Below are 24,301 nucleotides of genomic sequence, written 5' to 3'. Positions count from 1 at the left end.
GGATCGCTTGAGCTCAGGAGTTCAAGACCAGCCTGGGCAACATGGTGAAACCCTGTCCCTATGAAAAGTACAAAAAAATTAGCCAGGCATGGTGGCATGTGCCTGTAGTCCCAGCTGCTTGGGAGGCTGAGGTGGGAGCATCACCTAAGTCCCAGAGGTTGAGGCTGCAGTGAGCCAAGATCACACCCACTGCACTCCATCCTAGGTGATAGAGTGAGACCCTGTCTCAAAAAAAAAAAAAAAAAAAATATTTTAAGGGCCTGGTGCGGTGGCTCTCATCTGTAATCCCAGCACTTTGGGAGGTGAAAGTGGGAGTATTCATTGAGCCCAGGAGTTAAAGACCAGCCTGGGCAACATGGTAAGACCCTGTCTCTACAAAACAGCCAACCATGGTGGTGTGTGCCTGTAGTCCCAGCTACTCAGGAGGCTGAGGTGGCAGGATCACTTGAGCCTGGGAAGTTAAGGCTGCGTGAGCTGTGATCACGCTACTGCACCCAGCCTATGTGATAGAGTGAAACCTTCTCACAAGAAAAAAGAAAATATTTTAAGATGTTTGTGTTCTCCAAACATTAAGTTAGTGTCAGTCATACTGTGTTCCAGAGGTTGGTTTATGGTTGGATACCAAAACATTTTTTCAATAGAGAGAATATTATAAGGAAATATAAATCAAAGACAGACAGCATGTAAAGGTCTATGATAGAAAAACAAGTTTTCTATTTACTAGAAGGCAAGTATTGATACCACAGCCTTTGGATGTTAATGATTATGCATAGGTTTATTTTGCAGACTTATCAGTTACCAGTTCAGTGCGTGAGTTCTCTATGCTGATATTCTGCATCTTCTTTCAACAGGTTTTTTAGTCTTTATTAATTTGTATTGCATAAAATATGGGGCACTAGCACTACAAGAAATATTTGATGGCATACAACCAAAGTAAGTTTTTATTATTTTTTAAAGGAAGAAAATGTTATGACTTTTTTTTAGTACAAATCAGTATCTCTGTCTTATAGATGATGTTGTGGTTCTTGGTATGCAGATAGTGTCTATGGTTTTCAAAATATTCTTAGGTATTGGGTGTAAAGAAAAAGTAATCCTGGCCCAGCGTGGTGGCTCATGCCCGTAATCCCAACACTCCAGGAGGCTGAGGAGGGAGAAAGCTCAGGAGTTTGAGACCAGCCTGGGCAATATAGTGAGACTCCATCTCAAAAAAAGAAAAAACACCCTGGAATCATTTTTCTAATCCTCTAGATTAGAGGACCCTGTACTCTACACACTGGCATTCTCCACAGCCAGTGTTCTATATTATGTTAAATGGTCAGCGTTGTCTCCAGGAGCCTGCCTTATTAAAACTAAAAGCAGAAAACACCACATGTTCTCACTCATAGGTGGGAATTGAACAATGAGAACACTTGGACACAGGGCGGGGAGCATCACACTCCGGGGCCTGTCGTGGGGTGGGGGGCAGGGGGAGGGAGGGCAGAGGGAGGGATAGCATTAGGAGAAATACCTAATGTAAATGACGAGTTAATGGGTGCAGCAAACCAACTTGGCACACGTATACATATGTAACAAACCTGCACGTTGTGCACATGTACCCTAGAACTTAAAGTATAATTTTAAAAAACCTAACAGCAGAATTTTCCTTCCCCCTTTTTAAAAAAATCATGCTAATCTTCTCCTATCATTCCAATTTTAGTATATGTGCTGCTAATGCAAACACAGCAGAATTTTTCAAATGAGAAATACTTAGGACCAATAAATTAACTTTGTTTTTGACTTATCTGGTATATATGCAAAGAATGTATTTAGGTGGCATTTCCCATTAGTAGGGAATAAAACAATTACAACGATAAGATAAAGAACAACTCTTAGGGAACATTTCTTTGGGGACAGTTAGATCCCTGTACTTTAGTTATGTCTCAAAAATTCTACATTGACTAAAAAATGAATTACTCTGGAAAGCAGACCAGTAAACATGGCTTCCGGCAGTAGGGGATTTTGAGGAAATCTCATGCACTGCTAGTGGGAGCCTGAATTAGCATGATCTTTCTAGAGAGCAAAACATATGCACTTTTTATCCAGAGCATTAGAATTGCCATATTCTTTGAGCCATATTTCCACTTCAAAGAATTGATTCTATTAACGCATAAACAGGATTTTGCATCGTTTAGAATTACGGAAAACTTCACTTCTAGCATGTTTGCAACAACATAGAATGATTGGCCGAATTATTTTAAACAGCCATTAGCATTTATGTACCTGCAGGTATGTAAGCAAAGATAGTTGGGAAGTTTATAACCCAAAAATGTTAAAACTAGTTGTTTCTGGGTGGTGGGATGATGGGTGATTCTTTTTTTTCCTCCTTGCTCCTTTTTTTTTTTTTTTCTTGGAGACTGGCTAGGTGTAATTTTTAAAGAAAAAAAGCAGAGAGGGCCAGGAATGGTGGTTCACGCCTGTAATCCCAGCACTTTGGGAGGCTGAGGCAGGTGGATCACCTGAGGTCAGGAGTTCGAGATCAGCCTGGCCAACATAATGAAACCCCATCTCTACTAAAAATACAAAAAATTTGCCGGGCATGGTGGTGGGCACCTGTAATCCCACCTACTCGGGGCTGAGGCAGGCAAATTCCTTGAACCCACGAGGTAGAGGTTGTAGTGAGCTGAGATCGCACTGTTCCACTCCAGCCTGGGCAACAAGAGCGAAACTCCGTCTCAAAAAAAAAAAAAAAAGAGATTATGGCATTTGGCTACAGGGTAGAGGGTGTGATGGGATTTTTTTATGTTTTGACTTTCAGTCTCTTCAGCTGATCAAAAACAGCAGTCTTGTTATTTAGTAATTTATTATAAGAAGTAACTAAATAACATCTAAGCATTTTACTATTTCATTATAGTGATAATCTAATACTGAGTTGATTTATTTTGCTTTAATAGAATGTTTGGAATGGTTTTGGAAAAAATTATTATTCCTGAAATTCAGAAAGTATCTGGAAATGTAGAGAAAAAGATCTGTGCGGTTGGCATAACCAAATTACTAACAGAATGTCCCCCAATGATGGACACTGAGTATACCAAGCTGTGGTAAGTACTTCATTTTAATGTTTTTGTAAGTTATAGCTTCTTTCCCATATGACTGCAAAATTAACAAAGCTTATTCTCTTGGGGGTCAAGAGAATTTTGGTCTGATCTCAGCTTCTCCACAAGCAACCATCAGATCCAAGACATGATTTCTGGATCCTTCTGGGCCTAGAATGATCTTGTTTCCTGGTTCTTTTTCAGGGGGATTCATGGACCCCTTTAAGAGTCTGATCTAGGTGATCTCTAAGACAATTTTATGACAGAAGCCCAACTAAACTGACATATCTTTAAGGGGAAGAACTGAATAAGCCAAGAAAAGAACCATCTTAATTTCAAAGATCCCCTTTTATTCTTGAGACTATGAGTTTGTAATTTTGTGTCTCTGAGCAATTGTTGCTTTTAAGTCTTCCGAGTATTTTTTTGACCTTTTTATCTCTTGCTTTCTTCCAATCCAGGACTCCATTATTACAGTCTTTGATTGGCCTTTTTGAGTTACCCGAAGATGATACCATTCCGGATGAGGAACATTTTATTGACATAGAAGATACACCAGGATATCAGACTGCCTTCTCACAGTTGGCATTTGCTGGGAAAAAAGAGCATGATCCTGTAGGTCAAATGGTGAACAACCCCAAAATTCACCTGGCACAGTCACTTCACAAGTTGTCTACCGCCTGTCCAGGAAGGGTAAGTGTGTTGTCAAAGAACTCTGTGATAAATGGAGACTTTAATGGGAGGGCAAAAGGATAGTAGTTGTTCTGGTGTCTGTTTTCATTGGTGGGCGTAATAAAACTAAATCTCATTGAGTTACAGCAAGCTTATTTTCTTTAATTAAAAACACTGAGCCCTTTTTTTCTTGTATTATGTACTACAAATATATTTTAAGTGAATGGATTTAGGAGTGAGAACAAAGGAGGAAAAATCCCTTCAATAGAAATGTAATAATGGCTGTGTAGTTGCATTTTGTCAGCACTTATTATAGAGTTTATTTCCCAGATCGAAGTAATCCATCTACTATTAAAATGTGGTAGCATTTTTTTATTTTTATATTTATTTATTTATTTTTTTAGACAGGGTCTCACTCTTATCCAGGCTGGAATGCAGTGGTACGATTATGGCTCACTGCAGCCTCAACCTCCCAGGTTCAAGTGATCCTCCTGCCTCAGCCTTCCAAGTAGCTAGGACCCACTATACCCAGCTAATTTTTTATTTTTTTGTGGAGACAGGGTCTCCCTGTGTTGTCCAGGTTGGTCTCCAACTCCTGGGCTCAAGCCATCCTCCTCCCCCAGCCTCCCAAAGTGCTGGGATTACAAGTGTGAGCCTGGCCACAGTTTTTTTTTTTTAATTGCAGCATACTCAGAAATTAATAGATCATGGCATAAACCTAATAATGACTGTATAGTTGCATTTTGTCAGCACTTATTATAGAGTTCTTACATGTTACCTGATAAAATATATATTTTTCAAGCCAGACACAGTGGTTTATGCCTGTAGTCCTAGTGCTTTGGGAGGCCAGGGCTGCAGTGAGCTATTATGGTGCCACTGCAGTCCAGCCTGGGCAACAGAGCGAGGTCCTGTTTCTTAAAAAATGTGTATGTGTGTGGTGTGTGTATATATATGTATATATATTTTTTCATTGTATTATTACGGAGACTTTCAAACATATATAGAAAGAGCATAATGAAGCCTGCATGTGCCCAGCTTCAATAATTACCAATATCTTGCCAGTTTTGTTTCATTTGTTTCTCCTTTTATTCTCTGTATTGAGCAAATCTTAGACATCATACGTTTCACCCGTTAAGTACCTTATTCTACATCATTAACCAGTAAGGACTTTTAACCACAATACCACCATCACACCTAATAATAGTAATTCCTTATGGATCTATTCGTTAGACCTATTTTTGAAGGTATAAAAGCAGTTGAGTTTCTGGAGAATCTTTGGATGGTGATTAATGACTGGCTGCTCTTCCCAGAGCTGTGGCAGCTCTCCCGTAGAAGATGGGGTTTGTATTGGTGCACCAAGATTTCCAACAGCCAGTGTGTGTTTCCCATCTCTCGTAGGTTCCATCAATGGTGAGCACCAGCCTGAATGCAGAAGCGCTCCAGTATCTCCAAGGGTACCTTCAGGCAGCCAGTGTGACACTGATTTAAACTGCATTTTTCTAATTGGCTAAACCCAGATGGTTTCCTAGGAAATCACTGACTTCTGAGCACAGCTGCATTAAAACAAAGCAAGTTTTCCTTTTGAACTTGTCACAAATTCCATCTTGTAAAGGATATTAAATGTTGCTTTAACCTGAACTTTGAGCAAATTAGTTGGTTTGTGTGATCATACATTTATGTGGGTGGCTTCTAGTTTGCAACTTCAAGGGGCAAGTGTTAATAGTTCAGTGTGTGGCGTTGGTTTGCGTTGAGCATTTGCACGGTTTGGATAATCTTAAATTTTGACGGACACTGTGGAGACTTTGTTACTAAATCCTTTTGTTTTGAAGCTGTTGCTATTTGTATTTCTCGTCCTTTGTATTTTTTGTCTGCTTACGCTTTTATTGGAAATGTGAATAAGAATTACTTGTGTTACTTGCCAAGCAGTGCACATTTCATAGTTTCACATCTGTAATCAGCAATAAAAATCCTAAAATATGTACCTAAGACATCGTAAGGACAGGTTTTCGGTGCTCTCTCATGCGTTTATAAAAATGAAGAATTTCTTTAAATTTCTTCCTTTTCCTTTCCTGGACTCTATAAAATCCTAATTTCTAAATCATGTAAACTCAGATTATTTAGTCTTTTTTTTTATATGGGGGAAGGGGACATTAATGTAGATTTGGGGCTTAATTACTACCATTTTCTATAGCAGTTCCTAGGTGGCAGTGTGAGTTTTGGGTAGGTGGCTCCTCTGGGAGAAATGCTCTGCCTCGCTTAATGGGGTGTAGGTCGAGAGTACTTGAGACTGGATGTTTTGATCTCTTTCATCTCTGCTCTTCCCTGGAGAGTGGAGGTTACTTGGAACTTTTCAAACCCTGACACCTTAGAACCGTGAAGTCCAGTGGTGGATCCGGCAAAGGATGCCTGGTGAGGTTGGTTGCACTGGCTCCCTCCCTTGGCCTGGCCTATGGAATTGTATAGCATTCGTTTCTGAGGAATGAAGAATCAGAATATCTAAATTTTGTGAGGCACAATTTATGCTGGAATTGTTCATTGTCCATTCAGTGTAGTTAAACTGGAACTTTTGTCTTCCCAGCTCAAGTGATTTGTCACAGGAGTTATCTTTTTTTTTTTTTTTTACCCCCAAGACGGAGTCTTGTTCTGCTGACCAGGCTGGAGTGCAGTGGCACAATCTCAGCTCACTGCAACCTCCACCTCCTGGGTTTGAGCAATTCTCCTGCCTCAGCCTCTCGAGTAGCTGGGATTACAGGCGTCCGCCACCACACCCAGCTAATTTTTGTATTTTTAGTAGAGATGGGGTTTCACCATATTTGTCAGGCTGGTCTTGAACTCCTGACTTCATGATCTGCCCACCTTGGCCTCCCAAAGTGCTGGGATTACAGGCATGAGCCACCGCACGTGGCAATAACTTTTTTAATCTTAGGCACTTGAATGGTTTTTCTTATTTTTTTGATTTTTGATTTTTTTTTTTTTTTTTTGAGATGGAGTCTCACTCCTGCCCAGGCTGGAGTGCAGTGGCACAATCTCAGCTGACTGCAACCTCCGCTTCCCAGGTTCAAGCGATTCTCCTGCCTCAGCCTCCTGAGTAGCTGGGATTACAGGCACACATCACCATGCCTGGCTAACTTTTGTATTTTTAGTAGAGACAGGGTTTCACCATGTTGGCCAGGCTGGTTTCAAACTCCTGACCTCGTGATCCGCCTGCCTCGGCCTCCCAAAATGCTGGGATTAGAGGCTTGAGCCACTGTGCCCAGCCACCTGTTTCTGTAACGTTGCGTGAGAAATTTCAAGCTATCTTAAGTCTGTTTGTACCATCTAGTCATTTAAGGGCTTTTTCTTGTTTTTGTTGTTGTTGTTGGTTTTGACACAGTAATGGGAATACTACATTTTACATTATTTGGCTTAAGTGGTCGTTGGTGGAAAGATACTGAAATATTACTGAATCCATTTTTAAGCCACAAACAATTTATGTGGAAAGTCTGGGCTGGACAACAGGGAATTGCTGGTGATGGCTTCTGTATCTTTTTCACTCACATGAGCTCCGTAAGTATTTGTTTGGCTTTGCTCTTGCTGAAGCTGCTTGTGAACAGTTAGTGCCCAGCAGGTACCTTTCTGGAAGCTGCTTGATTCAACATCTTAAACTCAGATCGAGTTCGAAACGTTTTCCTTCTTCAGTTCAAAAGGCTGAGTGGTAGATGGTGTGCCTTTTAAAATAGTTACTGAACAGCAAGACTAGTACATTTACTTACTTGAGCACCGTTCATTAATTATCAGATAATTTTTTTAAATGCCTTCTATTGAAGTTGCTTATTCAATCATCCAAGACAGTTTTTATATCTGGCTTTAAAGATTTTAGGACATGGTGGACAGAAACTGCTGGAGTGGTTTTTTTCTTTTTTCTTCACAAGCCCTAGTGACTGTAGCTCAGTGGTGATGCACACTGTGGGTATGAAGATCAGGGTTTGAGTTACAGCACTGCTACTGACTGTGACCTTGAGCAAATGAGTTGACCTCTATGCCTTTTTTTTCTCTTCTGAAAAATGAGCATATTATTTACCTTCAAGGTGGTTGTAAGAATAAAATGAGATGATGCATGTAGCGTACTCAAGCAGAGAACCTGTGCAGAGTAAGCACGCATCAGGAAAAGCTGCTGGGGGAGCAGAGGGCTTGGGTGGGAGGGTTTGTTACTGAGCACACTTACCAATGTGCTGCATCCCTGGGAGGCGGGAAGGCTTTATGGAGAAGAGTCCTGGCATGGGCGGCCTCACCCGCACCCCAGGGTGTTTTTACAGAAGGGAAGTATTGCCAAGTTTCTCATCAGAGCTTCCTGCTAGGTCCATTCATTCTCCATGGTATTCAGTCATGTCTTTTAACAAGCTGATTTTTAAATAATTGAGTTTTTAAATTATTTTTATGTATTTATTTTTTTGAGACAGAGCCCTGCTCAACCCAGGCTGGAGTGCAGAGGCGTGATCTCGGCTCACTGCAACCTCCGCCTCCTGGTTTCAAGTGATTCCCCAGCCTCAGCCTCCCGAGTAGCTGGAATTACAGGCATGCGCCACCACGCCCAGCTAACTTTTGTATTTTTAGTAGAGACAGGGTTTCACCATGTTTGTCAAGCTGGTCTCAAACTCCTGACCTCAAGTGATCCACCTGCCTTGGCCTCCCAAAGTGCTGGGAGTACAGGTGTGAGCCACAGCATCTGGCCACCGAGTTTTTATTTTAAATGTATTTTCTTTGTGGGAAACTTGGAAAATACAGAAAAAATATTTTAAAATGAAAACTAATTCATATTCCTACCTACATTAAGCATTTTGGTTCATTTGAGATCATTCTGTATGTAGTTTTGTAATTTTTTTAACAATATTTACTTGGTAAACATTCAGTGGATATATGTGATTTATCATTAGGATATATCATTACCAGATTATGTAGTTGTAGCCATTGTTGGATGTCTTGGAGGTTTTCTGATTTTGTAGACAACTCTTGAGATGAATATCTTTATGCATCAATTTTTAGTTCCTGAAGGTGGAATTACTGAGCCAATTTTTCTGTGCAAAGTTCGTATCAATTTCTTTAACACACCTTTACCTACACTGGGCATTATTTCTTTGGTTGCCATTTTGATAAGCAAAAATGGTACTTTTCCTTACTTCTGAGGCATAATCAGATTGGCATTTAATCAAACTATTACATATATGTGGTAAAATTCATTTTTTTTAAATTTAACTTTTTTGTTGTTGTTGTTGAGAGGGAGTCTTGCTCTGCTGCCCAGGCTGGAGTACAGTGGTGCGATCTCAGCTCACTGCAACCTCTGCCTCCTGGTTTCAAGCAATTCTCCTGCCTCAGCCTCCTGAGTAGCTGGGATTACAGGCACCTTCCACCATGCTTGGCTAATTTTTGTATTTTTAGTCTCCTACCCTGGCGAGATCTGCATGGGGTCCATGGACTGGATGCAGTGTTCACTCCCTGACTTGGGGGAATATCATCTAAATTTTGAAGAGAGGGAGACCGGGGGAGACAACGTACACATAATTTCAGTAAAATGTACCTTTTCTCCACGAAATTATTTTAAAATAAAATTTTAAATGTTAAAAGGACTAGGTGCAGTGACTCACACCTGCAATCCCAGCACTTTGGGAGGCTGAGATGACAGGATCGCTTGAACCCAGTTGGACTGGCCTGGGCAATGTAGTGAGACCCTATCTCAAAAAAAAAAAAAAAATTCATTAGCCAGGAATGGTGTCATGTGCCTATGGTCCCAGCTACTCAGGAAACTGAGGTGGGAGAATCACCTGAGCCCAGTCAAGGCTGCAGTGAGCTGTGATCACGCCACTACACTCCAGTGTGGGCGACAGAGCAGGACCCTGTCTTTTAAAAAAAAAAAAAAAAAAAAAAAAAAAAAAAAAGTAGTAAAGAAAGGCTATACACTGCTGGGCACAGTGGCTCACACCTGTAATCCCAACACTCTGGGAAGTCAAGGCAGGAGGATCGCTTGAGGCCACTGCAACCCAGCCTGGGTAACAGGGCAAGATACTGTCTCAAAAAGGAAAAAAAAAGCTATATTGTAACGTCTTACTATGCAAAGCTACTCATGAAAAACTTAAGCCAGGCGCAGTGGCTCACACCTGTAATCCCAGCACTTTGGGAGGCCGAGGTGGCCAGATCACTTGAGGTCAGTTCGAGACCAGCCTGGCCAACATGGTGAAATCCCATCTCTACTAAAAATATAAAAATTGGCCAAGTGCAGTGGCACGTGCCTGTGATCCCAGCTACTCAGGAGGGAGGCTGAGACAGGAGAATTGCCTGAACCCGGGAGGAGGAGGTTGCAGTGATTCGAGATTGCACCACTGCACTCCAGCCTGGGCGACAGAGCCAGACTCCATCTCAAAAAATAAGAAAAACCTACTACTCTGTTTTTGAACTATAATTTTTTACTGTAATATTTTTAACACTTAATGCTTACTTGAGTGTATTACCAAAGTTACCCCAGGCCACCCCTTCTTCAATGGAGTATCCAGAATGAGTTGTTTTTGGTTTTTTTTTTTTTTTTTTTTTTGAGACGGAGTCTCGCTCTGTCGCCCAGGCTGGAGTGCAGTGGCGCAATCTCGGCTCACTGCAAGCTTCGCCTCCCAGATTCACGCCATTCTCCTGCCTCAGCCTCCCGAGTAGCTGTGACTACAGGCGCCTGCCACCATGCCCGGCTAATTATTTTTGTTTTTTTTTTGTTTGTTTTTTTTTTTGAGACGGAGTCTTGCTCTGTCGCCTAGGCTGGAGTGCAGTGGCGCAATCTCGGCTCACTGCAAGCCTCCCGGGTTCACGCCATTCTCCTGCCTCAGCCTCTCCGAGTAGCTGGGACTACAGGCGCCCGCCATCACGCCCGGCTAATTTTTTTTTGTATTTTTAGTAGAGACGGGGTTTCACCGTGGTCTCGATCTCCTGACCTCATGATCCGCCCACCTCGGCCTCCCAAAGTGCTGGGATTACAAGCGTGAGCCACCACGCCCGGCCTTTTTTTTGTATTTTTAGTAGAGGTGGGGTTTCACCGTGTTAGCCAGGATGGTCTCAATCTCCTGACCTCATGATCCGCCCGCCTCAGCCCCCCAAAGTGCTGGGATTACAGGCGTGAGCCACCGCACCCAGCCCAGAATGAGTTTCTATAACTAGACACAAAAGATCACACTGGTCGGCTTCCAGTGTCGCCGCCACCAAGTACACTCCTTGCGAAAGCACATCAAGTCAGGGCCGCAGGCTCAGCTTCTCTAAGAACCTTCAGTCTGGGGGAGGGTTGTGATGTGAGTCACAGGTCCATGAATTCTTTTTTTTGTTGTTTTTAAAGACGTAAAGACACTTTTTCTTTCACTGCTTTTCTCCTCAGAATGTTGCATTTCCTTCCACCCTTAGCGTTTTCCATAACCTTCTGATCACAGAAGTTATTCCGGCAGTACAATCATAGGCTGGCTTTATAGTCAAACCTTTATAATCTTCCACTTCTTCTAAAATTAAAAAAAAAACCAACTAGCCCAACCCTCAACCAGGCTGGAACGCATGTCCTCCTCAGTGCTCAGTTATGGTGAGAAATGAGGATGCCCTGGGAAGTGTCCGGCTGTCTCCTCTCAGCTCCTTGGGGTCATTTCTTTGGGTAGCAATGTCAGGTCTGGACGGGGCACAAGTCCCTACATCCAGGTACCCAACATGCCTCTCAGAGGCAGCAGTGCTTCCCAGAGGGGCTGGCCCTGGTTCCCCCGCGACGAGCTTCCATCCCCTTACTCACATCTTCCCTTATTTTAGTTACTGCTCAACAGGACCAAACACTTCATTAGTAGCTGTTTATTGATCAATGGTTTTGATATAAAGTTATTTCAGATCTTCAGATTTTTGCCCAGATGGAATCACAAGCATTACAAAGTTTTTTCTTAAAAATAAAAAAAAGGATAGGGGCAAGTTGGGAGGGGACCAACCTAGCAGTAGTGGCATCTGAGAATAAATTAACAAAAAAAATTTAGTATTACCATTTATTGATGACAAACACTAAGTTTTACTTACATTCCATGGGGAGAAAAATTCCAGCGTAAACAATGAATGGAAGCAGTACTTAACTCGCAGGGCTACCAGGCTTTCCATACGGACCACACGCAGAGCCTCCGTGCACACACTTCTGTGTACAGTAACACAACATCAAAAGCAACACAGCTGTATAGAGAAACGTAGGTCATTCTTTTCAGCCCTAATGGAGATGTAATTAACAGTATCGAGCACTCTGGAAAATCAGTCTGCAGGTTTATATGGACTACATGGAGATCATATCCTGTAGTGTAGTGAAAGCTAAGTCCTCAAGAGCCATATGTATAGATACACAATGTTTTTTAATAATCTTTAAAACAGAGATCAAAGTTCATTTGTCCTGTTTGCATTAACAAAAATAAAAATGAAATAAAAATGGAACCAAATGATCATCTAGTTAAAATTCCTAAATTGTCCAATTTATACAACTGTGGGAGACTTACTCAAGGTTTTTGAAAGTCCAGGACTGTTTCAGCTGAACCAGAGGGCACACAATTTGCATCACTGAAACTGTCCTGGGTTAGTCAATGAAATAAAAATGTCTAACCACATACACATGGATATGATCTTTGTCGGTTAGATTATTGATAAAGTCAGTCTCAGACAAGTTTCCAAACTGTGCTATATAACTAGATACAATTGAGAAATTCTCATGAAAATTTTATATAGTGTCATATCAATCAAAAGAAAATAATGAAACTAAGAATACATATCACTATTGGAAGAGAAAGTGGTGATGGTGTGGGTACTGCAGGAGGTGGTGGGGCCATAGCACGCTAGAAAAGTTGGGTCACGCTGAGTAGGAAGCATCTGATTTTCTCTGGTGCTTTTTAGCTCTGGGGCCGGTCAAAGGCCTCTCTCTGGCATGGCTGTCCAGGGTTTGTCCCAATGTGTCTGAGTGAGCCAGCTTGAGAAGGGGTCGTGCCGTTTCTTCTTTCACACGGGATAAAAAAGACCAAACGCGGAGGTGCCCAGGGTGTGGATCTGCTGGTGTCCCGGGAGAACCAGCTGGCTGGGCAGCCCTTCTTCCCCACAGGCAGCTGCTATTGTGTAGGGACCGCCAGGTCACCGAATGGCCAACACAACAAACCCCAGCACAGTCCAGCCCGGCCACAGCCGCCTCCTCGTGTTTGTTGTCTTCCCTGCTGCTGCCCACATCCTTTACCCACCGTGTCTCTCGGCCCACTGGAGGTATCAGAAATTCCAAATTTTCAAAGCAGTTTCAGTATTTTCAGTATATATGTTGGGATTTTATAATGGTTCATGGCCAGAAAAGGTTCAGCACCTCCCACACCTTTAAGGAAGAAAAATGAAAATGACACTAGTTTTGAAATGTAAGAGAATTAAAGTACTGTTAAAAATGAAAAGAAATTGGCAAACATCAGGAAGTACAATACTAAAACCCCAGTTTATGATAACAAAAGTTTTCCCAGGATGTGCCAGTAAGTAAAATAAGCAAGGAGGGTGTGTGTACTTATCTCTGCGGGGGGAAAGGAAGAAAATGAGGGAAGAAATATATGTCTATATTTGTATAAAGAAAGATACAGGAGAAAGTAGTAAAAATGTGATCTATGGGGGAGGCGGTGGGGAGAATAGGAGGGATGGGATGGGGGCTGTCCGAGGGGAAGATTGTACCTTGTAAAATAATGCAGAGTTCTGACCATGTGAAGGTATGACCAACTCAAAAAGGTTTTTTTGTTGGGACAGAGTCTCGCTCTGTCGCCCAGGCTGGAGTGCAGTGGCGCTATGTTGGCTCACTGCAACCTCCGCCTCTCAGGTTTTAAGCAGTTCTCTGCCTCGGCCTCCCAAGTAGCTGGGATTACAGGTGCCTGCCACCACACCTGGCTAATTTTTGTATTTTTAGTAGAGACAGGGTTTCACCATCTTGGCCAGGCTGGTCTTGAACTCCTGACACCTCATGATCCACCCGCCTCGGCCTCCCAAAGTGCTGGGATTACAGGTGTGAGCCACTGTGCCCAGCCTCAAAATGTCTTTTAAAAGTAGAGCTCTCTGCCCAGAGAATTTGGAAAACTTTCAGGCAAAAGGGCCAGAAAGTAACTCAGGCAAATATTTCCCCGCTGAGTCAGCAGATAGTGTGAACTCAACACAAACGAGGGGCAGCCTCCCCATCATCAGCACCTTCCCCTTCATCAGTGCACTCACACAGACATTGGTCCGTTTCCTGTTCTTGGCATCTCTGTACTTTGTTGGTCCAACTCAGACAGCAACTTTAAGATGTTCAACGCAGCCTAGTGGGGATGGAAAGAAAGGTAAAGCCACAGCCACCGCTTGGGACCACAGCATAATACACTGGTCAGGCAGGCAAGAGAGTTCCTGCTGCCCAGCAAACAGGTAGCAACTTCTTCAACTCTGGTACTACTAAATAAAACTGAATTTTTAATTTAAAATACAAATTTAAAAATATTCAGTTACGGGCCGGGCGCGGTGGCTCACGCTTGTAATCCCAGCACTTTGGGAGGCCGAGGCGGGTGGATCACGAGGTCAGGAGATCGAGACCACGGTGAAACCCCGTCTCTACTAAAAATACAAAAAATTAGCCGGGCGTGGTGGCAGGCACCTGTAGTCCCAGCTACTCAGAGAGGCTGAGGCAGGAGAATGGCGTGAACCCGGGAAGCAGAGCGTGCAGTGAGCCAAGATCGTGCCACTGCACTCCAGCCTGGGCGACAGAGCGAGACTCCGTCTCAAAAAAAAAAAAAAAAATACTCAGTTACCTCATTGAATCATAACCTCTGAAAATGTTATATTTTTCCTTCTAGTATTTTTAACCTTGTGGTAACCAGACTGTATAAATGTTATATCCTGCCCTTTTTTTTTTTTTTGAGATAGAGTCTCACTCTGTTGCCCAGGCTGGAGTGCAGTGGCGCAATCTTGGCTCACTGCACGCTCTGCTTCCCGGGTTCACGCCATTCTCCTGCCTCAGCCTCCCAAGTAGCTGGGACTACAGGCACCCACCACCACGCCTGGCTAATTTTTTGTATTTTTAGTAGAGACGGGGTTTCACTGTGTTAGCCAGGATGGTCTCCATCTCCTGACCTCGTGATCCGCCCGCCTCTGCCTCCCAAAGTGCTGGGATTACAGGCATGAGCCACCACGCCCGGCCCCTATATCCTGCTTTCTAACAAAAATCTATCATGTATTTTTCTTTCTATAGAGACAGGGTCTCACTAAGTTGCCAGGCTGGTCTCAAACTCTAGGCTCAAGTGATCCTCCCACCTTGGCCTCCCAAAGTGCTGGGATTACAGGTGTGAGCCTCCACACCCAGCCTATCATGTATTTTTCTTCTTATTACGTTATCTTTGGAGACACTGTTTTGTTTTGTTTTGAAATGGAGTCTCACCCAGCTGCCCAGGCTGGAGTGCAGTAGTGCAATCTTGGCTCAGTGCAACCTCCACCTCCTGGGTTCAAGCAATTCTCCTGCCTTGGCCTCCCAAGTAGCTGGGATTACAGGCACCCACCACCACACCTGGCTAATTTTTTTTGTATTTTTAGTAGAGACGGGGTTTCACAACGTTGGCCAGGCTGGTCTTGAACAACTGAGCTCAGGTGATCCGCCCGCGCCTTAGCCTCCCGCAGTGCTGGGATTACAGCATGAGCCACCACACCCCACCCAGAGACATTAATTTCATGCATGCATGATGTCCCATCAAGCGAATACACCACAGTTTACTTAGATTTGTTGATCTGATCAATTCCTTTTCTCAGTTTTCTTGTAACAATAATTTCATCTGAACAGAAGACCAAAGCAAGTGGTTTCTACAGCTGCCAGAACGTGGACCTGCAGTTCCTTGTTCTGGTGAGAGATGAAGTGAGTGCAGTCTCTGGGTGAGCTGCAGGATCCTAGTCGCCCCTCCAGGCCAGCAGGGAAAAGGAAGGGAAAGGCGGGCTAAAACTGATGAGTTCTGATCAAGAGTGAGAAATCGATCCAATCAGACGACAAAAAGTCTTCAAAAATATGAACACTATCAAACGATTCATTGCTCTCAAGGTCTATGGGACAATCTTTCTCCCATCTTCCTCAGGCTAGTAACAAGCTGAACCAAGGCAGGCTCCACATAAACACACAACACCCCAATCCCTCACCCAAGGTGTGACGTACCATATCATGGCAGGACTCCACATCCTTGCCGATACCATGGCTGATCAGAGGTGGCTGAGAGGAGCAATTGATAAGAGATACAAATTCGTTCTTGTTGTTTTTGGGGAAGTCTTTGTATTCAACCTAAGGGGGAAAAGAGAGCTGAGGCTAGGGTAGGGAACAGCAAGTATGAATGGGCTGGAGGGCTGCAGCTCCGGGCCCCACAAGCAAGATCACCAGCTCTTCTCTCCAACTCAGCCCGACTGTGGCCATACTAACACCTGCCCTGTCAGCCCAGAACCTTCCAGGAACCTAGGTGTCTGCTCAGAAGCCCAAGACTGGGAGAAGCCATATCCTTTCCTACCAGACAAAGTGTCAGCACTTTGGATTTCTTTGAAATCCAAATTTACAACCACTGCTAGTGGTTAGAAGCTTTTAGGGTTGGCTTGCATTTTGAAATCTTATTACTAAAGGATAAAGATATTTCTCTTGCCACATATGCTTACAATACTTCTATACTTCCTACCCTTCCACCACTGCTCCCCAGCCCATCCCTGGACAGAATTTAAGAAAAAAGTACAAAGTTCATTTTCTCAGAGAAGCCAAAAGATGACTGTCCTGAGGCACAGCCATCGCAGCTCAGGCCAGACAGTTACCTGGAATCCCTGGACTCTGGAAAGATAGTCCAGTTGCTCAGAGGGTCTCGTGAGAGGTCCATGGGGTACGTGGCCTGAAGAGATGTTATTCTTTAAAATGGTCTCGGCTGTGGGCGAGGTGCCCCCATACAACAACTCTCGGGCTATCATGGCAGTTACCGTGGCCTTGGCAGGATTTGGAGCTGCCCTGGTAAAATCTTTGGTGTGATGTCCTTGACTAACTCCTACAGCCTGGGCGACCTCGGGCACCATGGGAAGAATTCCAGCAGGCAGCTGCTGATGACTTAGATAAGGCATCCTGAACTCGTCCTCTTTATTACCTGGGAGGGACACACACAGTAAACACGAATTCACATCCACAGCCTGGAAAAACGTGGTAACACTATCAAACCCCACGCTGGCCCTCCCCTTGGCACACATGGCAGCACAGGGAATCAGGGAATGATAAAGACAATTTGCATGCGGGACCTCACTGGCTGGCCTTCTGCTGTTATTCAGGACCCATGCAAATCCCAGAATCACGTTCAGAGGAAGACGATATTAAGATCCACACTTACTAGTCCCATTTTCATCCCCAGAGCCAGGTTCAAAAAAGGTTACTTTTCTTCCATCCCCTGGTTTCTTTATGGGTGTCTTAAAAAAGAAGAAAAAAAAAAGGCCATGAGCATAAATCAGATCACTGAAAAATTAGCTCCTGCTGTCTAAATCTACACAAAGTCCAGTCAGCAATAACTGTGGCAATCGGCAGAAAAACCCTGCCCCACCTGACCACTGGCACCCTGACAGACACCTGGGCAGAGCCTGCCTGCCTCCTAATGCACCCTCCTGCCCACACCCCTGCCCACAAAGAGCATCTAACAAAGTGCACTAACCTGTGAATGCTGAGCTGCACTCTGCACCCACAGGAAGACGGGAAGCATTTAATCAGAAAGAGCAGAGATGCTAGACGGTAGAGCCCACCAAGGTGGGGAAAGAAGCTTTCAGACTGAAGCTAAACAAATAAATCAAGAATATTTCCTGGAGCTGATATCCAATTAAAAAATAAGGTGACATTCCAAAATTAACACCATTATGGGGAAAATGTTATTACCTAAGAATTTTGTCAAACACATCACCTTTCTAAGAAGTAACAAAGGACACTCTGAATGTCCTACAAAATTCTGAAATGAAAAACCCTAAAGCCAAGTCTAAGATCTATACTGGTGGTATCTGGGGTCCCAGTCAGTTATTAACTGGCCATGACTGATGCTGTTTCTGTCAATATGACTGGCAGACATGAATGAATCAGGCCTGATTTCAAGTTTGTCTCACCAGGACCATTCAGTGATGGGAAAGAAGAAGGTCAGCCATGGCTTTTGCTGAGGTCCTGCTTACCACTTCTGGCAGACACGAATTTTTCTTTTTACTTTCCTTTTTTGTTGTTGTTGAGACAGGGTCTGTCACCCAGGCTGAGGGCAGTGGCGTGATCACAGCTCACTGCAGCCTTGACCTTCCAAGGCTCAATCCTCCCATCACAGCCTTGTAGCTCGGACTACAGGCACAAGCCACCATACCTGGCTGATTTTTTAATTTTTTGTAGAGACAGGGTTTCATCATGTTGCTCAGACTGGTCTTAACTCCTGGATTCAAGGCCTCAGCCTCCCAAAGTGCTGGGATTACAAGTGTGAGCCACCACACCTGGCGAATTTTTCAGTAGGGGATTATTTTCATCTGATGTTTAACTCACATAGGAAAAAAGAAATTCCAAACCTAAACTTTGGATTTGGCCTGTCTCTACTGTCACACTGTCTTATTTTGCCAGAAAAATCAAAGCCTGTTCCACAATTAACGAAAGCCTAACAGTTATAAACCTTTAACACAGGCTTCATTTCTAGAGTGCAAATCACACTTAGTAATTTCAATCCTAATTACCCTTCATCCTCTCATCCTACAAATGGAGAGGAGCAAGCTGCCCTCCACAAAGCGTCCCCAGACCACAAAGATACTGACACAGTCACGATCTAACCCAGAGCCTCCTGGGGCCAGTGGACATGCGAGGCCCCTCTGAGCACATTATGGTCCAAATGGATGAGACACTGCTCAGCAGGACTCCTTGAACTGTCAGGAGGATAAAGCCTTGCCTTAAAGCCTGCCCCTGGAGGTGCCCCAGTTCCCTAGGGTGAGGCGAGAGACCATCTTGCAATCAGAGAGTCCACAGCACTCACCTTCTCCTCTGACTTGAGTGCGGGTTTGGTGGGCTGCGCCTGTGGGACTTTGAAACCAAGGATCTCCAGCATGTTCTCGGCTGCATTGCGCTTGGCCACCTTCTTGTTGGTGCCCGTTCCTTCTGCAGTGTGGTTTCCAACCTTCACCTGCACAAAGAAGTCAAAACATAGACCAGTGCTTAAACCTTCAGAATAACAACCAGGCAGGAATTGGTGTGTCAGCAAAATAACCCAACTATGGTCAGAAGCAAGATAACAGCAGTGCCCCGAACCTGGCCTCCTCGTCTGTGAGAGCTAATTATTAAATAGTCAGGAGTTTGGGAAGCTGGCTGTTAAACATAGCCAGTATTAAACATTTAATTATATAAGCTGATAATTATTTTAACAGAGGTAATTTTTGACTGCATTTTATAATCATCTGTGTTCTGAACGTCCGTCCAGCTATTGCATTTGTACAATGGAAACAGTCTGTGATGGTGAACTACTGCACATCTCTTCCCAGCATTGCCATTGGAAGTATCACTTTGAGAGCTTGAAATCAGCCATGGTGGGACTATTTATACCACAGAAATATACAAATGCTACGTATCAAAGATCATAAATTGTTTATTGTCTAACTCTAAGCCTACAATGATGAAAATGTTAATAAAGCAGGTTAATCTTAAAAGCATGAGAAGTCTGCAGCCATTACATTGTAAATAGCACAAAAAACTGAAATATCTTCCCGTCTTTGAAAATTATACAATTTAGCAGAGAAGCCACTCATATCATTTACAAATGAGTGATGTTACATGTCTTCATTGCTTCACTTTTTCTCTTTTCTTTTTTGGGGGAGACAGGGTCTCACTTCGTCACCCAGGATGGAGTGCAGTGGCATGATCTCAGCTCACTGCAACCTCTACTTCCCAGGTTCAAGCGACTCTCCTGCCTCAGCCACCCGAGTAGCTGGGATTACAGGCGTGTGCCACCATGCCTGGCTAACTTTTGTATTTTTAGCAGAAACGAGGTTTCACCATGTTGATCAGGCTGGTCTCGAACCCCTGACCTCAAGTGATCCGCCATGCTGGGATTACAGGCGTAAGCCATCAAGCCTGGCCTGTTTTACTTTCATCTTACCTATTAACATATATAAAAAATATCAACCAGCTGGGCGTGGTGGCTCACGCCTGTAATCCCAGCACATTGGGAGGCTGAGATAGGTGGATCACCTGAGGTCAGGAGTTCGAGACCAGCCTGGCCAACATGGTGAAACCCCATCTCTACTAAAAATACAAAAATCAGCCAGGCGTGATGGCGGGTGCCCGTGAATCCCAGCTACTCGGGAGGCTGAGGCAGGAGAATCACTTGAACCTGGGAGGCAGAGGTTGCAGTGAGCCGAGATCACACCACTGCCCTCCAGCCTGGACAACAGAGCAAGTTGACTCCATTCCCCTCTACCCCCAAAAAAATGTATCTCAACCAGTATTCATGCTAGAACCAAAATCTCAAATCTACAGTATGGATTTGTCAATGACATGAGCAACACCTTTGCTGAACTGGATAGTAATAAACCATTATGTGTTGTCTGATTTTATAACACTATCGGTGACTGTCACACTATGTATGAAATTTACAATAAAGTGTATATTATTTATAAATTGTACTATACATCCTGTCAGTAAAATTTATAAAACACATATATATGTCAGTATAATTTATAACACACATATATATGTCAGTATAATTTATAACACACATCCTTTGTGTCAGTAAAATTTATAACACACATGTATATAACACCCAGGTATGTATATATAACATACATATTCAGCTCATTCCACCAAACCACCCTCCCCGAAGAAGAGCTGGTTGTTAAACATGTTCCAGCACATCACTACTTCCAACCCCCTTCCCAAGTTGATTGTAATAACAGGCACCTGGCTGCTAAAACCAAAAGTCCAGGTCACAAGACTCAGAGAGTCAAAGAAACCATTCCCTGGCCTGGGACTAAATTCCAACCTGGCCATCTACCAGCCATTTCATCTTGGGCAAATTACTGATCCTCTCAGCAAACTGCAATTTTCTTTTGTGGAACGAAAGGATCATTCTTTTCCTACCTTCTGACTGCATAGGTAAAACATACGAGGTCAACTTTCTAAGTTATAAATTGCTATACAAGAGATAAGGATTCTGTCTTACATCAGAAAGCACTTAAATTCAAATCACAATTAAGTTAAGCTGCCTATGTGAAATGACCACTTAGCTTTGAACTTAATCAGCTAAGTACAAAGAAATGTTCCATACTAATCTGAAGTGTCACCCAATCTAAGGAAGAGGCAACCCTAGATTCCAGACTCCATAAGAATTAGGAGGAAGAGGAACAGATCTCTTGATACTACTTACAAAATTTACCTTTGGTAAAGAGCAATGTCATAAACCTTCAAGGAGATGTAATGAAGAAAAACTTCGCCCAGCACCCACCACCCCAGGACTCTTTCTTCCAAATTTCGGTGCGACACACCCACATTCCCACCAGTGCACCCAGCAGTAGTGCTGGTGTGCACACATTACATCCATTTTTTTAAGCATTAAGATAAACAACTTAATCTTTGATATGTAGCCTTTACAGATTTCTGTGGTATGTTTAAGCTGTCAAATTATTGCAAGCCACAAGGTCTTAATAAGCATCACAGTTGGCTGGGCGCGGTGGCTCACGCCTGCAATCCCAGCACTTTGGAAGGCTGAGGTGGGAGGATCACAAGGTCAGGAGATCAAGACCACCCTGGCCAACATGGCGAAGCTCCGTCTCTGCTAAAAATACAAAAAATTAGCTGGGCATGGTGGCACGTGCCTGTAATCCCAGCTACTCGGGAGGCTGAGGCAGGAGAATCGCTTGAATCAGGGAGTCGGAGGTTGCAGTGAGCTGAGACAGCACCACTGCACTCCAGCCTGGGCGACAGAGTGAGACTCCATCTCAAAAATAAATAAATAAGGATCACAGTTGCTGGCAGAACACGGCCCACAGGATCCAGCCTCCTCAGGAAGGTGTCCAGGCCTTGAACCGCCATCAGCCCCCAAGGCTGGATGTGGTCAGAGGAAGGGGCGCCCATCATCCACGCTGACCCACCTGCATCACAAACTCCCTGCGGCGCGGGAGGCCTCGCTCTGTGAGAAGCGTGTACTCTGGCTCCTTCTCCTTTTTTGCCTGCTGGATCTGGGCCAGTCTGCTAATCGGATTGATCCCCTGGCCATATTCTGGGCTTGTCTGTGGCTGAGGAACAAACAAGGCAGAAACTCTGTAATGTTATTCACTGCATGAACTGGGTCAACTCAGAGATCAGGATATGAGAGGAGGTAAGAGATTTTGGGTTGACCTAATGGCTCAGAATTCGATTTTTTTAAATTTAACATTTTAAAAATGAAAAGATGCTTTGATTTTATACGATTGTTCCAGGTGATTTTAAGGTCTTAGCAAACCAACATCAACATTTCACTATAACGAAGCATCACTATGACTGCGACGGCTGCTTTTTAATGTATTTCAACATATGACAGTAAATGGGCAGAAAAAACATAAAACACTATTCCTACAACTCCCCAAAAGTCTGAGCTATGATGGGTTCCCAATTTTCTTGAAAAGAACTCAAAATCCAGAAACCACTTTTTAAAAAAAGCTCAAGCTGATGCCACATGGCAAGAAGAACCTCAGAATCCCAGTTACTTCCTTGTGGCCACCTTTTGTGCCAAGGAACCCTCACTCACTCTGCTGATCAGAAGTGACTTCCAGGCTATATTAAGCAAAAAAGGGAAACAAAAGGTATACATAGTATGCTTTTATGTAAGAAAAATTTGGATCTTGATACAGCATGAAACTACATCTACTGAAAATCACGAAGTCCCCCATGGAATTATGTCCCCTTTCTGGGGTTGGGAATGGGGTCAATATAATGCTTTGATAGATCCATTAGTGTGGCTCAAAAATCCAAAAGAAAAGGCACACAGCAAAATGTCTCACTCCCACCCTCCCACTATGGGCCTCCTGCCTGATACGAATCTCCTCCACCTTCAGAACAGCAACATGGTCACTGAGACACAGGCACTGTTATTTCACCACGCACCCCACAGACCGGCATGGCGTTCCTGCCCAATATCCCACTGTGATCGCCAGGGCTGTGATGACCACCCTCCTGCACAGATGTGTGTGCCCGTCTGCAGGTGCCTCTACTGAACTGACACAATGTCCTTATCTTACCTAACAGGTGGCTCTTGCAGCACCTCTAAGGGGTCTGGCAGGCCTGGGGTGTGGCACGTTGGTCTCATCCCTGTTCACCTCGGGGACAGCAACCAGCCTTCTAAACCCCCCACCCATCTACAGGTAATGAAAACACCTTCTGTGTTCAGAAAAGTTCTCACCTTGACTACAGGTTTTGTTTTCTTTTTGATTCTAGGCTTTACTCGTTCAACTGCAGGCAGGGGCGGTAACTTCTTCAGCTCCTCAAGAACAGCTATGGCGGCATTTTTCTTTGAAATCTTCTTGCTTTTCCCTTCACCTTCCCCCACAAACTCCCCAACTGAAACCTTGGTCACAAAGTTCTTCATGTGGGGTGGGCCACTCTCCCGGGCCACCTGTTTCAGAGGGAAAGACTGAGTGAAAGCGGACAGACACTTATTAAAAGGTGCAAGGCACACTGGCTGGCACACTTCACACAGACACAGGGAAGGGGAATCAAGGACAAGGCCTACTAAATGAAAGGAAGCGGGGATCATTTCAAATGCTTTCTCGCCTTTCTTCTTACTTCTCAAATTGGTTTATGCTCTTGAGTCTGGTGAGTCCCAAACAGTCAGGCATGAAATAGGGAGACCTTTTTACTCCCATGCCCCCAGCTCACAGGCTGTCCTGAGTTTAGTGTGGCCCACTGCAACTGGCAAAAAGGAAGCTAGCCCAGCAAAGTCCAGAAATAAATGCAGCACAAATGCTCAAGTTTAGTATCTGCTCTGAGCCTCCAGCCAGGACTAGGCCTACTAAATACTGGCTGCTATGTGGCCACAAAAGAGAACGAGACAAATCTCTAAGCACTGATAAAGAGGGATTCCCTGCACACATTAAGTTAAAAAAAAAAAAATCAAACTACAAAAGAGTGCATATGGTATGGTAGCTTTAGTTTAAGAAAAAAAAAGGATTTTATACAAATATCTACACATATATAAACAGACGCACATTTATAAGCTCATTTTTGAAAAAAAAAAAAAAAAAAAAAAAAAAAACCAGAGGAAGGATAAAGAAATCAATGGGCTGGACGTGGTGGCTCACAGCTGTAATCCCAGCACTTTGGGAGACCGAAGCGGGTGGATCACTTGAGGTCAGGAGTTCAAGACCAGCCTGGCCAACATGGTGAAACTCCATCTCTACTAAAAATGCAAAAATTAGCTAGGGGTGGTGGTGCACACCTGTAATCCCAGCTACTTGGGAGGCTGAGACACAAAAATCCCTTGAATCTAAGAGGCGGAGATTGCAGTGATTCAAGATCACAACACTGCACTCCAGCCTAAGCGACAGAG

General features: G+C 43.8%; 2 protein-coding genes across 15 annotated transcripts in view; one reads left to right on the top strand and one right to left on the bottom strand.

Moving 5' to 3' along the window:
- Positions 1-5,378, top strand: part of CSE1L (chromosome segregation 1 like) — a 50,906-nt gene extending 45,528 nt beyond the window's left edge. For all 3 annotated transcript variants that reach the window (XM_055265518.2, XM_063633380.1, XM_055265519.2), the window contains 4 exons: positions 852-933; positions 2,931-3,077; positions 3,530-3,761; positions 5,139-5,378. In XM_055265518.2, the coding sequence (XP_055121493.1) occupies positions 852-933; positions 2,931-3,077; positions 3,530-3,761; positions 5,139-5,228 (551 nt within the window). In that variant the 3' untranslated portion in view covers positions 5,229-5,378. The remainder of the gene's footprint in view (positions 1-851; positions 934-2,930; positions 3,078-3,529; positions 3,762-5,138) is intronic.
- Positions 5,379-11,558: 6,180 nt separating this feature from the next.
- STAU1 (staufen double-stranded RNA binding protein 1) overlaps positions 11,559-24,301 on the bottom strand; it is a 79,831-nt gene continuing 67,088 nt past the window's right edge. For 7 of the 12 annotated variants that reach the window (XM_055265532.2, XM_063633396.1, XM_063633393.1 and 4 more), the window contains 8 exons: positions 23,156-23,386; positions 21,870-22,013; positions 18,764-18,910; positions 17,117-17,192; positions 16,560-16,879; positions 15,925-16,047; positions 13,971-14,056; positions 11,559-13,101 (listed from right to left, as the gene is read on the bottom strand). In XM_055265532.2, the coding sequence (XP_055121507.1) occupies positions 13,086-13,101; positions 13,971-14,056; positions 15,925-16,047; positions 16,560-16,879; positions 17,117-17,192; positions 18,764-18,910; positions 21,870-22,013; positions 23,156-23,386 (1,143 nt within the window). In that variant the 3' untranslated portion in view covers positions 11,559-13,085. The remainder of the gene's footprint in view (positions 13,102-13,970; positions 14,057-15,924; positions 16,048-16,559; positions 16,880-17,116; positions 17,193-18,763; positions 18,911-21,869; positions 22,014-23,155; positions 23,387-24,301) is intronic. The other 5 variants (XM_055265533.2, XM_063633400.1, XM_063633394.1 and 2 more) reach the window with 2 other exon arrangements.

The sequence above is a fragment of the Symphalangus syndactylus genome, chromosome 24 (genome assembly GCF_028878055.3).
Source record: "Symphalangus syndactylus isolate Jambi chromosome 24, NHGRI_mSymSyn1-v2.1_pri, whole genome shotgun sequence".
Lineage (NCBI taxonomy): Eukaryota > Metazoa > Chordata > Mammalia > Primates > Hylobatidae > Symphalangus > Symphalangus syndactylus.
This window is presented reverse-complemented; position numbering and strand designations above follow the sequence as displayed.